We start from the raw sequence: 17,408 nt of genomic DNA, 5'->3' as shown, positions 1-17,408 counted from the left end.
CGCGACGTTTAGCATCGTTGCAATTTGCACAGTTATTACTCGTGTAATGTTGCTACAAACTTTCGCGCAATATTAATTTTATCTTTGTTTTTTCATTGAAAAGAGAAACCTGTATCCCCGTAAACGAGAAAGCTTTTGGCGAATAATTTTACTCGCGTGCATTTGGTGTGAAAAGGTCTTGGGGCTCTCAACTCTTCTTCAAGAGAAACGTTTCGCTTATGACATTCTTGGACGTTCGAAACTCAATTCAGTCAGAGCTTCCTTATGAGAAAATTATAACGTGCCACACGGACCCCTGATAATTTCCCTGGCCGAAGGTACACGGCGTCGGGTTACGAAATTAAATTACAATAAGGAATGGGGCTGGTGTGCCCCGACGTCAAAACGGTTTGAGACATGTATCCGTATGATTTTTGACGTGGCCCTTTAGGTCAATCCCCGACATGAGTCCGTGGGACAGGAGGTTTGCCCGATCTTGCCGGTAGATTAGAAGAGAAATTCGAAGTGTTCGTACACCCATCAGCCGTATAAAAAATGATTTTACTCCTATTTATAACAGTAAACAAGATGTCAAAGTTTTATCGATTGAAACAAAATTTTTTAATTGTGTGGATGTTTTGAATAGAATTTATATTATATACACTGTGCCGTATTATGCAGTAATATGTCTTTTAATATTAACTGCGAATGTAACAGAGAGGTGAGATTTTCGTACTTTTCGGTAAAAATTTTAGTGCGAACGACAAACGTGAAAGAGACAGGATATCCGCCGATAAATCGTACACACACGCATTGCCAGCATTAGCAGATGTGTGTTGGCTGAATCTTGGCTTCCATCCATTTCTTGAAAAGAGAAAAATTGCCGGTGAATCGAGTCCGATATCGACTACATATATAACGCGAACTCGGGAAATAGACAGTATAGACATTAATGACGATAGTAATGCTGTCTCTTTTAATCTCAGAAGAATTAAATGTAAAAAAATTTCGTCTTTGTAATGAGCTAGCAAGTCGAAATATCGGGTTGAGTCTCCATTACGCGCATGAGATATACGAGCCCGTTTACTCGCGACGGCCGTTAACGAAACGAAACGGTGACAAATTCAACAACAATAGGAAGTCGATCTCGCCGTATATGAAGTTGAAGTCTCACGGTCTGCAGGAACCGGAGGCACAAGGTGGACACGCGGTCATCGTGGGTATATACGCGAACGCGTCCCTGCATCTGCCCGCACTAACGACCTATGTAAATGTTCTATCTGTTATCCTTGTCTCTTATCATCTTTTCCTCCTCCTCCTCCTACTCCTCCCGCATCTCCTCGACGACGACGATTCCACCGTGGACGAAATGGCAGAGAGATACAAAGTGGGAGTGAATGCAGGAGAGGGAAAGAACGTTGCGAGGAAGAGACGAGGAGGCCGCGAGAGCAAAGAGGATGACCGAAGAGAAGAAGAAGAGGGTCCAGCATTCCAGAGCCCGGTCTCGACCCGCGACCCTCGCCCCCTAAATCATCCACCGCAGCTAGGCCGCAATTCCGTTTTGTTTTCTCCGCTCCTCTGCTCGTTCCTCCTTTTTTCCTCCCTCCGCGTTTTGCCCTTTTTTTTTATTTATCTCCCCCTCCCTTTTTCGACCTTTTCTACTGGACCACGGAGACAACCGACCGACCATCTTCCTCTTTCTTCTTCTTCGTCTTCCTCTCCTACGTCCACCAATGTTCCTCCCGGCGCGTTTTGACGGGAGAGAACTGTGGGAAAAACGTCGTAGACCTGCGCGACCCGTTACGAGGGTGATGGGCCATGATAATGAGCCGTTCGTGAAGATTCGACTTGATCTCTGATTCAGTCGACATATCATTCGTGAAGAGATTTCGTCATCAACTTTTGCAAAAGTTTGACGTTCGATAGGGCTCAGGCAGATTGGAGTACCTAATACTCGATACAGAGTAATAAAAAGAATTAGGCCTAAGCTAAGCAGTACTGCAACATGTTTGGACATGATGGCAGTGATGACAACAATGACCTTTTAAATCTCTCATCTTATTATCTGATGATTTACAATTTTTTTTATATTATAAAATGTATTATTAAACATTAAAAGAAAGATGCTCGTTTAAAAGATAAAATAATTCTTCGAAGTTTTACAAAGTTAAAATCTTTTTTTGTAATAATTACTTATTAAATGGAAATTACTTATTGTATTGTGTTTGTTGTTTCACTTTTGTATGGTGTTTTACTGTCTCACAATAATATTTTTTCAAAAGAGAAAAAAATCGGCGCCAGATTACTTAAATAATTTTGTTAAACATCTTTTTGACATGTCAACAATTATTTGATTAATTTATCTTTATATTAATTATATTATATTATAAAAATTGATTTGATTGAGCGAAATAAAATCCTAAAACGAAAATGGAAGAAGATTATCGTTATCTAATTAGAAAGCGGGAAAGCCACACAAACAAGATTGACCGTAGAATGAGAAAGATAGAACTGCAGAAAATGGAGAAAGTGTTAATAGCTAATTAGTTAATATGTACCAGCTAATTAGACGAGTGAATATACCTGTCGTATACGTATGCATTATAAAATCCACTTCGTAGATGCGCAAGATAAATTATGTGTATATAACCATGTACTTAAAATCATCAATATTCGGCGTCGATTTGTAATTAATCCAGATAATTGGAGCAGTCCGGTTTCTTCCTAATATATAAAAGTGTAGGCCACGAATTATGCAAATTTCATTTTGAATTTTTTCGCGGTATTATACGCTCTATATACAATATTGATTATATCAAAGTTTCAACCATTTGATTTTAGTCGAAATGATTTTAAGTCTTCAATAGCAACACAAATTCACGAAAAAAGGGATCGCGGAATATTCGTCAAATTTTATCACGTGCATACTCTCAAACTCTCGATGATCTTGGGGGGATTGTATGACGAACAAGAAGCATTCATGATCGGACGTGAGACACTGTCGGTTTTACACACTCGCCACTCGTTGACACGCAACAAGCGCCGAGTGTATCGCGCGCGCGCGCGCGCGCGCGCACGCCCTGACACCGACGCCGGCATTTAAACGCACGAAAGTATAATGTTACGGACACTCGATATTTTCTCGATGATCGTCATTGTACGACGGCATCTTTAACGTTCGCGGCGCAACGGAGGAGCAACCAGTATTATTTCGACGGGGGCTACTGTACCAATGACGGCAGCCAGCGGCAAAACTCGGGGAGTGATTTACCCCGTCTTCGGTTACCCGCTCGCATTGATGCGCAACAAGAAGCGCATCGTGAGATGCCTCGCTCCCGTATAAAGAGCTTTCTACTGGTGCTCTCCACCGTTAAGGATCTTAGGGCCGCGAGCGGACTTTAATGATCGCGCTCCGAGCACGGTTTGACCCTCCGGCACTTATTGCGACATAAAGTCGAGAATTGAATCCGGGAGATTCCTAAGATAATTAAATACGCGCGCGGATTTTTATTCGAAATACATATATCTCTCACTTCCTTCCCACACTACAGTTTCTTTAACCAACATAATGATAATTTGTTTTAACTTAAATTTAAATGTACATATCATCTGTTTACAAATAAATTGTAATGAATTTTCTAAATCAAATTCTAATCTGATGTTTGTGTTAAATTTTTGAGTTATTATAATCTTCATTTCCAAAGCTTACATAAATTAAAGAAAAATTAACTAAATATCGACTGAAACAGTCTTTTTTTATTTTATATGTTAATTAAAGAAACAAAATATAATTTTTAAAATTTTGATTAATTAAAATATTCCTTCTCTGACAACACAAATATGAAAATTATGTCTTAGTAAAATAATTTTCGGTCTTTGAGATTTCACCTCAATATTAGAGATTGATGAAATAAGCGCATACGTTTGGATCTACAAAATGCAAGCTAAAGTTAAACGTGATTTGCTAGAAAAAACATCTTCGTCCAATCAAGTTCGGTTTGTTGAAATAGGTCCGCGAGTACTGGATGTCTCAATCTTCCGAAACCTTAATAAATCAGCGACACCGCGGCTCTGTGTAATCGCTCAGAGAATACCACGTGCGCGCGAGAGAGCGAAAGTATTTAAATCATCCGGCAAACATATATACATCGCGCATTCTGCAGCATTCAGCGCTTCGCGTTAAACGATAAATTCGATTCCGATTAGACGGCCGCCCCGCGGCCGAAAAAATATCACGTGCGAGAGCGGATCGGCGCCCGTACGGCCGCCAATAAACGCCGGGGCGCAGCGGACTTTTTCAAGAATGGCAACATTAGCCCGCGGACGTCTGGCTACAAACAGAATAATATACAGTCGCTTAGCGGCGCGCTTAATGCCCCCGTACTATTTTATAACAGCGCCGGTTCGCCCGGTCCGCGAGCCGTACCTTCCAATCTATATCCAGTCGAAGAACGGAAAGCGGGTCCGGTGGTGGGAGGGGGAGGGGGAGGGGGAGGAGAGGGTGGCAGTAAGAACAGAACGAAAAGGAGCGTTTATTCCGAACAGAAGAGCGGAGCGGAGTTATTTTCTTGTCGAACAGCTCATCCCCCGGTGGAAGATAACCAGAAATGTTTGATTTCTTTTAGCGCCCCGCGCGCACGCGGGATATCTCATCTCATTTCGCTTTTGCACCTACGCATTTACGTCAGCCGGCACGAAACTGCTCGCTCCCGGTGTGTGAGGAAACACCTCGAAGAATTTCCGAACGCACGACCGTAATTTACCCCAGGAGGGTAGGTATATAGGTACATACGCTATACACGCCGATCGAATTCATCGAAGGCGATGCGAAGGTAATTTCCGTTTCTATAATTATTCGTAAAGTACGATCGCTGGTTTGCATATGTATATAAACGATCGCGCATACTGGATACTCGGTTAGACACTTCGAACGTCTTTCTCATGTTATTCCACGCAGCGTCGTTTATATATTATATTTACAATTAGTTATTGTAATATAAGTGTAATGAAATTTGTAAATTTGCGTTTTCTTGCGAACGTGTCATAATAGGAAATGTAAGAATATTTGTCACCAATTAATCATCTTTTGTTATTGTTCAATTGTGAGGAAATTAACTTGACTATCTATTGCCATGAGTAATCGCGTGTTACGTGATTGATTTACAGCGATTCCCGTGGGACGTCGTGACTACCATCGCGAGAAAATAATCGGTGCGTTGATGAGCGTTAATACTGCCGAGAGGCGTCTGCGGTGACGGCAGACGCTTTTAAATCTTTTAATTGCTGTGAATGTGCGCCGCATGCGAATATTTCATCGCGAGCAAGGTGCTGCGACATTGTGGGCCATGGTAGCCGCGACATTAATGTTAGTTGGCAATTACGATCCCAAAAGGGTTTCGGTCAAACTGCAACGTTAATGAGAAATCTGTTTGTCACGTCGTGAATTCTTCAGAGAAGCATTGTACATACATACGTACATGAACATATTAATTGTCAGTTCAAATAAATTATCAGTGACAGTTAATTTGAAGTATCCATTCGACGAAGGTGGTGAATATTCATCTAAATTCTCTTTTTTTTTCTATAAAAAAAAACCACAATATTAAGAATCTCAGAATAACATAAGTTTTTAAGCGTCTCGAAAGCGAGTACAGAAAATTGATTCGTAAATTTTGTTATCGTGTGTTGCAAAATAAGCAACTTCAAATTACCGAATTCAAATACACGTGATAAATAATGGAAGCAATTTTGTGCGTGCATCAACGAGTGTTCGTAGTTACGGGAAGGGACAGGAAGCGCGGCGCCTCGTTATTTTTTCAGCTGAGCGATCAAGAGACCGGCCATTACCAGCGTCTATCGCCAAAGAGTAGGCACGCGTGCGTTTAGGAGAGGTAATTAACCGGTCCTGTTTTCGGGGAAGCCACTCGCGTGCCGTTCGATTCTTACTAGTGCAGCTATATCTACTAACTACATGTAGTAGATATATACATCCCGACACTCTCGGGATACCCGAGCATTGGCAATATCAATTTCCGTTAACAAACGGGTTTCATTGCGGGTTTCATGTTTAATGGTGACGTTCAGTTTTCATCCTTCAAGCTGATTCAGTTGTTCCGAACTTTATTGACTATCTGTCAACGTCGAGGCTATTAATCGTATTAACGCTCGTTTCCGGCAACTCAAAGACAGACATTGTCTGCACAAACACGTCTTCTCTCAACATTCAATACTCTAATTATTAAAATAAATTCATATTAATTGCCTGTACAGTCTTTTAAAAAGACTGAAGTTATTTAGATAAATAAATTGAATAAATTGATATTTTAAATAATTTTTTAATATAAAATATTAATGTGTATGAAGTTAATTTATGAAAAATTGTTTAATAAAACATGAGAAACAAGATATTTGAAGATAAAACAATTTAATGCGCGTCATACTTTGTGCGTTATACTGTTTGCAAATGTTCTATTAAATTATATGTTATTATTTATTAATAATAATAATAATAATCATAACAAACAAATTATAATTACATTACAATTATTTTAAGAATCTACATGTATGCAAACTTCATAAGTTGTCTTTATCACTTTGAAATACGTGCGTGCGATTCGAATTTTACTGCACTATATGCAAATCGCTGGTATGTTATTGTTATTTGATTACTATTTTTATTTTTGCTGGAATTTCTCTGCGCGCGTGGGAAATGAGTTATACAATTTTTATAGACCGTTGCGAACTAAATTGACGGGTTAAGGGCGCGCTTTCGGCACCCTCGTTGGACCGCATAGCCGAGATCGTTAGAGCTTTCGTAGGTGAGAGAATGCCGGGGGCTACGACTAAAAGACGGCCTGACGACCGGGCGCCCGCCACTTTTGCAACAAATCTTTCTGTCTAAATCAGTTTCGCGAGTGAGATAAGTGTTTCGGCATCGGACCCTCGTAATTTGAAGAGGTGAGAGAGAAAACGCTCGTAAATCAGACCTACTGATTCAATACGCTGAATTATCTTTGCGATAAAATTTGGGATATGGAGATGTCTGGGTCACAGAGATGTCTAGATTCAAAGGGTTTATTATGTAATATGATATGTAAGATACAAGAAATATATACAGAGAGAGAAAAAGAGAGAGAGAGAGAGGTATTTTATTATTAGAGATTGATATTAGAATGATTTTAGATTTTTACTGATTATGAGAGACAAGAAAAAAGCTGATATAATTATAATTTACGTTTTACATAATTACAAGTACAAACATATAGAAGTTACATTTTTGTGAGAAATTCAACTTGTATTGTAGATTCCTCGGCTGGTGTACTAGGTGTAAGATTAGATAGTCTCCAATATTTATAAATAACGTTGTATATACATTTACTATCATGGCTTTACTTTGAACTTTATTTGACTTATTTCTACCTTTATTTCTACTTCATTAGGTTTATTTGGAAACAATGTTTCATGAAATACTTGTCACGAATTTGAAAAAACAATTTGTCAGTATATATGTATGTCGTATTGTATATCATAATAAATAAGAGGTGCATTCTATTCTATAAGGTATTCAAGGTATTCTGTGGAAACATCAAAATTTGTAAATAAATATAATCTTCTAGCAGAAATCTATAAATCTCATACACAATAATAAATTAATAAATATCACGAAATTATCGCCAGGCAATTTTATTATTTTTAACGTTCATGATACTTTAGCTATCTCGGCATAATCTTGTGTATTACGTATAAATATTCCATATTCTAAATTATCGTGTAATCTATTATTATTTGAACCGCGCGTAAACCACGCGCGCGCCGTGTTCTAAGAATACAAGTACCTTGACATGAGAAATGAGAGGCGGTTTCAATTTTCACCGATTAATCCTCCACGCGTATTGTGCGCGCGTGGCGGATAACGTCGATTTATCGTGATCCGCTCAATTACTATCTCCGATGGCGATTCGTTCCTCGATATAAAAATAACGGGAATATTCCGAGTTTCGTCTCTTCGCGCCTCTCGCCTTATATTTCACGCTGTCAAAAGATGAGCGAGCGCGTCGTGTCGGGGCGATCGATGAAGGTGTGGGCGGTCAAGTAACAAAGAGCGCGGTATAAACAGGAACGTGGGGTGGTTTTTTATTGGCGGCTGCTTTTCGAGGTGCAGGCGCGAAGGACTGTCTCGCCCTTATCGACCCACGAGCCATGTCTATGGGACTTTTCCGCGTGTTTACCGTGCCGGCGATACTTGGCGATTCAGTTTGCAACGCGCGTGAAAAAACACGATACTGCCGCGATCGGGCATTATCTTATCAGGCATGCAGTGCTAGCTGTGTTATGTCTCCTTTTTCACGCCTACATCTTTCTTTCAAACAAACAAAAAGCTTGTCTTTGTGAACGAAATTTCTCAAGAAATTATCGTACATGGATTTTAATTATCAAAGAGAATTAATGTTGAGGATTTTTACGCGAAAAAGAGATTTGGCTGAATGAGATGGCACGATTTTTTATTCAAAATTATAATCGATACATCGTACCAAATTTCCGATGACTTTTTATTTCGAGCTTTCGTTTCGTTGGCGATGGCGTCGGAGATACGGCGACGATCTATCGATCTTCGTCGGGCATTCTCGAGAAATATCGCGGAATTGTATATATCTGTCAACCGCAGCCGTCCGAAGGATTGCGGTCTGATTTCACGATGCGCGTTATCTCCAAATCGTATTTCTCGATCCGATCGAGGTGTGCGCTGGCTGCTCGTTTCGATCGATCTTCCCGACAGAAAGATTCCGATAAGTCGTCGATACGATAATCTCGCGCCCGCATCGTTCCTCTGTCTGACCTCGGTGCAATGCTGTTGTCATCGTTCCTAGAAGTAACTCTCTTGGTATTGTTACGTAAAACGCAGAAATTCCGAATGATTTCCTCCGCGAAATCACATCAAAAAGGTTTACGGTCTATTAACTTCGCGCACAGCGCCAAGAATCGACTCACGCCTTCGTTGGTAAGCATCCCGTTGAGGTCAAAGCGAAATTCACGCTTAATCCATTGTGTAATCAGTTTTTTTTTCGGCGCTGATCACGCTGTCGTTTCAAGGCGGAACAGAACTGAGATCTATGTGTAGAGAGATGCCTCCAAACTTGGTTTTGCAGGATGGCTGTAGTTTGATGGTTTTGTAATAAATCCGGACTCACAGACGCAGTGATATACTGGCACCGCTTAATCCATCATTAAGTTTCCTTAATCTATTTCTTAAGGTAACTTCATTAAGTTCTTAGAAATTTAAGGAAACTTAAGCTACGTTCCTTTCCTTCAATTAAGTTTTTTTTAATGCTTCTACTGTCGACTATAAATTTATAATAAGAAAAAGCTCTAATATATTTAGTTACTTTTTCGCAACTCGATTAATTTTCGTAGACAACATTGAGTTGGCAATTTTAAATTTCTTTTTTAATTTTAAATTTTATTATCTATAATTTATTCGAGCTATCTTGAAGTTTTAGAATTTGATTTTATCAGGATGTGGTCCTGATCTTATGCGATGCGACGAATGGATATGCTTTGTCTCGACAAATTTCCGCTGTTCCACACTTCGATGCGAATTCGTTCGACCTAATTCATCGTCCGTTGTGAACTTTCGTGCCGTCGTTGGTTACCGCGCGTACAAATACACCCGGTATACAGCGGGGCGCTGCCGATCGCCGTCGATTTCCAGCCGGCGGCCCTCCGCTCGAGCAAATATCGTCTCGCGCTTCGGGCAACGCTCCTCGTGTGGCCCCGTACTTCTCTTCTCATAATTTCTCATGGTCTCTCTATCCGATCCGGCTGCTCTCTCGCTTTATTCTGTCTTCGTCGTTTCTTCCACCGTCCTTCCACCGTCTTCGTCGAGAGATCCTGCATCCTTCGTATGCTCGGCATCCCGCGAGGCGGACACGGGCGAACCCACCAGCTTCTACTCTTCCGACGTTGCGTCTTCCAGGCTTTACACCCTCTCTCCGTCGTTGCCCCGACGGCGCAAAAATATGGAGTACACTGGCCTCTCCGCGCCTGAAAGTAATTGCCTGTACACTGGCGGCGACTCGCGGCGTGGCAACGATCGGGAACTCCTCCGGATCGGTAACTCCGTTGGAGCCGTTTCAGGAGACGACGTGACTTCCGGCAAAATATAGTAGCGGTTCTCGCCGATATCATAAGTCGCATCACACATATACATGCGTGCGTATACATGAAACAAAATAAAGGCAATCCTAATGTTTTCATAAACACTCGAGCAAAACAACGAATGATTAATGATTTTGACATCGTCCAAGTCTATTATATGCCCTTTGCATACACGAATCCAAGGATTCCGAGATAGAGAGAAGAATTTAATTTAATATAAGATACATAGACAATAAAGTATTTCAATGAAGCATAGCGCTTATAGTACAGCGGAGCAATTTGAATAGATGGTGTAATTTGGATAAGCGTTTGCAAGAATTTCAGAAAAATAATAGATTATATGGCTCGTCGCGCATGCGACACGCTAAAGAAAATCGAAGCATACGGAAAGTTTAGCCCAGAAAAAATTTGGCGATCGAGACCGACGAGCTTTTTGCCGCTGTGTTTATCGTCACCGGCGACAATTAAGGGATTAGCGGAACCGGTTCATGTACTTTCTTTCACAGGCGAGTCGCGTCGCGCAACTTGAATAAGTAGCCATTTACTCGCCTGCATGGCCCTTTCTCGACACGGTGGTTCGCCCCCTACTTAACGCTTATTCCTCACGTCCCCTCGTGAACGACTCATCCCCGTATCATCCCCCTATTCTCCGCCGTCTAACCCTCCGAAAATCCTGACCAATGGCGTACAAGCCGTGGGATCCATTGTCGATCTGACCAATCGTCGCTGCCCGTTCCACGCACACGCGAGATCGGTTTCACGCGTAACAGACTATTCTTCGGCACTTTTTTTTCCACCCTCTCTCCCCTGCGCCCGTCCGCCGCCCTCTCTCCGCTGCGGGAAAGGGGGCGAGGAGGACTATAAGCTGCTTTAAAATGCATATCGATTTAGCCTAATGACGGACGCCGTTCCACCAGGTCGCATCTGCGGATTAATAGGACAGATCGTTCACGGGAAGAGAATGGTTCGACAGCGCGCGCTTTATTTCCCAATCGCGCGGCGAACAGATTGCGGCCGGTTACCGGTTGCAGTTGCTTACTTTTTTCTGCACTCGCTCTTCATGTTCGCGTGTACCTGCAATGAGCGGTAATATTTTCTCAGTCTGCCTCAATTTGCCGTATTGTCGTACACAGCTACGATAGACTGGCGTTCTGATGCCGCGACTCGAAATCATTTCTATGCTAATGGATGCTGCGTTCCATCGATCATCGTTAAATGCAACGTCACCAAGTCCCGTACTTGGCTATTTGCGCTTGGGATCCTTATGATGCTGAAGCACGATATTGCCACATTATGATAATATAATCATAATATAATTCTCTATACATGTAAGAAAGATTATTTCTGTATGTTATACAAGAGTAAAACGTTTATGTAGATAAGTTGAAACTGATTATTAGAGAGTTCAAAATATTTTCTCTCCTGGAGAGAAAATTAATAATAATTAATAATTTAAAGGTAAAATTATGAGAAAAATGTATTGTATGTAGTATTAATTATGAATTTATAATGTCATTAATGTAATAATTGAAGCGAATATAAATAAAAAAATATAATTATATGCATTTAATATTTATTATAGGTAAACATGTAATAAACATTTTTCATGGATAGTTAATATGTTATTATTTACTGATGAATTTATTGTAACTGAATAAATGAAAAAAAAGAAATTGCGAAATATAGCATAAAACAACTCAGCTTTTTGAAAGAATTTCGTATATGTTGTTTATATAATGCATATATTATATTATATGTTGTTTATGTACATTGCTCAATGTTGCTCAATTTATGTTCGAATTTTCAAGCAATAATTTCCTAAATAATTTGAGTTATGCGTGTTTGTCAATTTAAATTCGTTTCAATTTAAATATAACAATAGAGGAATATATGTGGAATATACACAAGAGAAAAATATTTACGGTACCATTTGTGAGAATGACAGAATGGTGCTGCCAAATCGCATTTCGACGGCGAATAGAAGGAGCGAGAAGAGAGCCGGGAAAAAAGGAGGCGTAATAAAGAGGCGTGATGCGTGTATACGCGCGTGTTCACGAGCAATGTGCGAAAACAATGCGTGAAGCCGTGCATGGATCGTTTCTCGAAAAAGCTAATTTATTTCGACGAGGGAGTCACATAAGGGTTGTCGTTGTCGTGTACGCAAATAGAAATGAGTTTTCATTCATCTCGACGCCTTTAATCGTTTCGAATAAAGTTTACGCATATTTATGATTATAATTATAATATCAATATCACCTTTACAACAAATATCTCGTATTCATATTTTATAAAAACACGAATACTCTTTTTACTTTGTATTCATAGTCTGCATGTATTCATAGTCTCTTTATATACAGAAAGTGTGTACTTTATTGAAATAACAAAACAGCATATTTTTAACATTAAAGAATTGAAATTTCATGAAAGGAATAGCCATTATTTTATCAATAAGACAAAACTAAATATTCTATATAGAGAAACTATTATGTGACTAAATACATAAATGTATTTTAGAACATATGTATACCAAATTCGTAACAATTTGGTTGCAAATTATTTTATTTGTCATTCAGAGTCATTATTCTGAAAGATACAGTCATAAGAAAAATTTTTTACAGTTTATTAACGAACAATTTTTTGTTTCTTCTCATTGTTATATTAGAAAATGCGATTAAAAAATAGTGCAGAGTTCTCTTAGCAGATGCTTTACACACTGAAAATAGAAATCGTTGTTTTTATAATCTTTTCCAAATATAATAAAAAAATTCAAAATCTGTAAATAAAAAAATACATATATATATAATATTAAATCATAATGTATATACATATATAAAATTTATTTTAGTTATTGTTATTTTATTATCGTTCTCTTCTCTTATAGTTCCAGAGAAATATTTCTGATATTTTAAGATACAATTCCCATGCGTAAATCTTTAAAAAATGCAGATGAAGCTTGATTTTGTCAAATATTTATTTTGGTTTAAACTCCTAAGCTTTCGATAGAGGACAATAGTTGTTATAACAATATACTCGTATATCTCAATCTGTGACAGAGGGTGGCACGATGTCGATCTGGGCGTCCCAAAATGTCAACTGTTGTGAGGAGGGGAGAGGGGGGGGGGGGGTTCACGGGAGAGAGAGTTTATACTCCACAATGGCGTCGGAAGGGTGGCGTTTGTTATAAATGAAAACGAAATTTAATCACACGTGATATACTGCCCCCAGAACACAGGGTATGACGATGAGCGCACGAATTCGCATCGTGCGAACGAAGATACGGGCACCTGCGATTGTTGGTGTGTCCCCCCGGATGCATACACCCCCTATGCGATTTCATTATTAAAAGTCATTAAGAGTGGGTGGGTGCGTGCAAAATAATATACATATCCGACATACTACCGCACGTGTTTCTATAGATTACGCGAAGGGAATGATAGATTTCTCTGAGCTAGCCAAGAATTATGGGATATTACTAGTAATATCCAGTATTTTATAATTATATTTTATTGATTTACGTTATTTAAATAATTTGATATTTTAATTAAAAATGTTGATTAAATCAGGATAAATTGAATTAACATTTTATATAAATTATAACATCATATATCAAAGGGAACTAATAAATTATTCTATAATACACATATTATTACTATATAATACTTAAACGTAGTAAAAATATATATTTTTGATTATGCATTTTGATATTTGTTCAGGTATTTAATTTAGAGATTTAATATATGCACAAGAGATAGATAAAAAGTAAGCAGTTCGAATATAAAATAAAGTAACCTAATATTGTTACTCCGATTTATAAACTTGTAATTATTAGAACTAAAATTGTTTATATTCTGTCTTGAAAAAATATGATTTCGTATTTCTTTAGGATCAGATTTTTAGATTTCTAAAATCTATAAAGTATCTTATTGTCAGATTTTTTAATGTAATAACACTTTTAAATTAATAATTATATATTTTTAACAGCGAATTGAATTTAATCATTTTGAGAAATTTATATTGTCGAAATTCATATATATTGTTTAACTTATTTCTACATTTTCTATAAATAAGTAATAATAAAAGAAGATTACTATCATATATATTAAATTATGAATTTTAATGAAATGTTTTATTAGCTATTTAACGAAAATAACATAATTTTATTTTTTCTGATTTATTCTTTAAGTGGGTAATAATATTATAGTTTAAACCCCCTTGTAGTTTTATTCATTTTATTCACATTTATTTGAATTATTTCATTATCTTTCATGTCATAACTTCTTAAGTAAAAAATAAACAAGAATATGACCAATAAATAGTCATAACTGGCTACTTTTATTTATTTTCTACTTGATATTGTAAAATAATTATAATAAAAGAAGACTGTAAAATAATCATAATAAAATGAAGACAAAGGAAAATCATGGAAAACAAACTACGCAACGGAATTAATAATTTTAGAAAGGAATCCACTAATAACAGCAGGCTCAGTAACGACACAGCTAACGCCTAGCGTTTAGCCGTCGCATCGGCCAATGGGACGCTCGTCTGACGAATAAATATGTAAATACAATGTCCAGCGCGCCGTAGGCATAAAACGATACGATATATGGCCCGGTAATTTCTTAATTGCGCCTCGAAAAATTCTTGTCATCGTAAACAGCCGGTTGATTATATTGAAACGGCTTAAGGCGCCGGGAGCGTCTCGTGGATGAGACAAGAGAACGAAAAAAAAAGAAGACCACGGGATAAAGAGTAGAGAGACACGGCGATAGTAACTCCGCCATCACGATTATTTATGCGATTCTAACGGTAAGTTCCGCGATCTCGCTTGACGGAAATTAAAACCAAGCTAATGACAAATAGAAGAATCTCCCCTCTTTGTCCGTGTAACGTCTTCGCGACGTAGTAAAACGGTCGGTTCCGTATTAATCATTCTCACGCTCGGCCGAGTTCCGGCGAGATTTGAGAGTGACTCACGCCACGAAGAAGAAGCTAGAAGTTAGCTTACGTGGATATAATTTATGCGATTTGGCGGTTTGCGGCAGATCTCGAAAACGAAGCTAATACGGCTCTCTGGACGTCGAGATGAATCGGTTCGTGGAAAGGTCATCCGAGATACCTATTCAAATCTGTGAGAGTAACCCGCGCATCTAGATCGTGAACACGTCATGGTGATGGGATCCGAAAAATTCTTGAGGTCGGAATCCCAGAGAGGACGAAAACGAAAACTATTTTGTGCTGCATTTTTCTGACGTCTCGCGTAGATAAAATCTGTGAGGCTAATTAGATTTCGTCGCTCGACACCAATGTCACACAGATGTCAGTTAATTTCTACTGATACGGAAATTGTTGTATGCGCCACGATAAAGTTAACGAGTCAATAAAATCTGCTGAGAGAAAAGGGGTAGTAATATAGTACTTTAAGTGAGAGGCGAAAAAGGTAGTAGACGCAATAATGACAGTACTTACCAGTGTGCGTTCTCTTATGTATCTTGAGATTCTCCGACCTGGCGAAGACTTTGCCGCAATTTTGAAAGGGACATTGGAACGGTTTTTCTCCGGTATGCACTCGTATATGATTCACGAGTTTGTACTTGGCCTTGAAGGCCTTACCGTTACGCGCACAACCCTGCCAGAAGCACGCGTGCGTTGTGCACTCGGGTCCGCCCACGTGGTCCACTGTCAGATGCGACACGATGTCGTGAAGGGTATTAAACATCTTGCCACAAAGTTTTCTTCCATTTTCTGGTAACGACGGGTCCTGGTCTATCCACATGCAGGTAGTCTCACGGTGCAAGCCGCCGCTGATGATGGTGCCCGCGTGGTTGCCACTGGCGCTGTTAGACCTCTGTGTAACGTATCTGAAGAAGGCGCTGTTACTCGCATGGTTCATAGCCGAGTGTTGCGGGTGGTGGATGGCAGCCGGTGTCATGTGCGGTGGGCTGATATACTGGGGATGAGACGATAGCGATCTGGTGTCCTGAGGATAGTGCCCAGGATAGTGAGTAGCGGTTAGTGGATGCTGGCCGGAATGATGAGAAAATTGCTGCATCGTCGCGGCCGTACCATCGTGATGCAACGACGAGAATAGGCCTAATCCACCGTTTTCGGGGGTGGTAGGACTCGCCGTTACTATCTCATGATCCCGTCGAATGAGCGCAAACTCGGGTACTCGCGGATAACTAGGATGGTGATTTATGTGAGCCATGTGAGGAGCCATGTGAGGTACCGTGTGAGGATGATGCGGTGGATAGCTTTGAGGATGATAGTGGTGGTGTTGCTGGGACGGTGTTTCGGTCCCTAGAGATGGCTGAATGCCCGCACCGGGATCTGTTAATCCGCCGGTCGTCCCGCCACCTCCGGGTGACAGCTTGATGCCGGTAGGCATGACGATAGGCGGATGAGACGGGTGGGATGGCACACCCTCTAGATAACTCATTATCGCGATTGACGTAATGTTGACTTCGGAAGTAGCACCAAGAAACTTTGTCCACGACGATTTGATTCAGGTCGCGTCGTCAGGCAAGGGGAATGCTTGATACATTTTCGACGTCGTTGAATTTTTGATTCTTTATCTTTAAACTATCGAGATACTTTTGAGAACTATAATTGAACAGTGCAAAACAGTGTATTTGATATAGAAAGCATACAGGCCACAGTACACTTCATTCTAGAATCACTGGTCTTACTTATATGCTGCCTGTTCTAAACTTTCGTAAAATCCATATCTCGTGATATTCATGTTTCCATGTTAACACAAGTCCCATTCTGTCTCGATTAACGAGTAATCTCACGTTTCACGTACAACATTATGAACCCGCTTAAAGATACATTATTTATCACGTACGAATTACACTTTTAAATGATGTTTGGAATACAATTACGATTTATCTTCAACGATCGATCACCGTTTTCCGTCACTTGCGCGCGACCGTGTTACGCGTTTTCGGGAAGTAAACACAATATCTTTCTCAGTGACCGAACTTGTGGTGACGATAACAACAACGCGACGGCGTCCCGGGTGCGTCGTGCGGTGAGGGTGAAACACACGTAGTGCTCCTCGCTGCGTTCACAGCGGGACTGAAAGTAAAGGACTCCCACCGAGGCAACGGGCGTCCGATTTCGGAGTCCGGTATAGATGCCCCTTCCTACTCTACGAGCAGCGCGCTGCCTCCTCGTTCTACCGTAGCTTAACCACCGTGGCAGTGTCCAACCTGGTGTTTCGCCGCCCCACCGTGGCTAAGACCGCCTTCTACCCCTACTAAACCGTTCTG

General features: G+C 39.8%; 1 protein-coding gene across 1 annotated transcript in view; it reads right to left on the bottom strand.

The window, feature by feature from the left end:
• The window catches only part of LOC105452239 (zinc finger protein ZIC 4-like), a 32,135-nt gene extending 14,930 nt beyond the window's left edge, over positions 1 to 17,205 (bottom strand). The window contains exon 1 of the mRNA XM_011693185.1: positions 15,604 to 17,205. Coding sequence (XP_011691487.1) covers positions 15,604 to 16,573 — 970 coding nt within the window. The 5' untranslated portion in view covers positions 16,574 to 17,205. The remainder of the gene's footprint in view (positions 1 to 15,603) is intronic.
• Between the last annotated feature and the right edge of the window lie 203 nt (positions 17,206 to 17,408).

The sequence above is a fragment of the Wasmannia auropunctata genome, unplaced genomic scaffold (assembly GCF_000956235.1).
Source record: "Wasmannia auropunctata unplaced genomic scaffold, wasmannia.A_1.0 LD336035.1, whole genome shotgun sequence".
NCBI lineage: Eukaryota > Metazoa > Arthropoda > Insecta > Hymenoptera > Formicidae > Wasmannia > Wasmannia auropunctata.
Note: the sequence above shows the minus strand (reverse complement) of the source record. Positions and strands in the feature narration are given on the sequence as shown.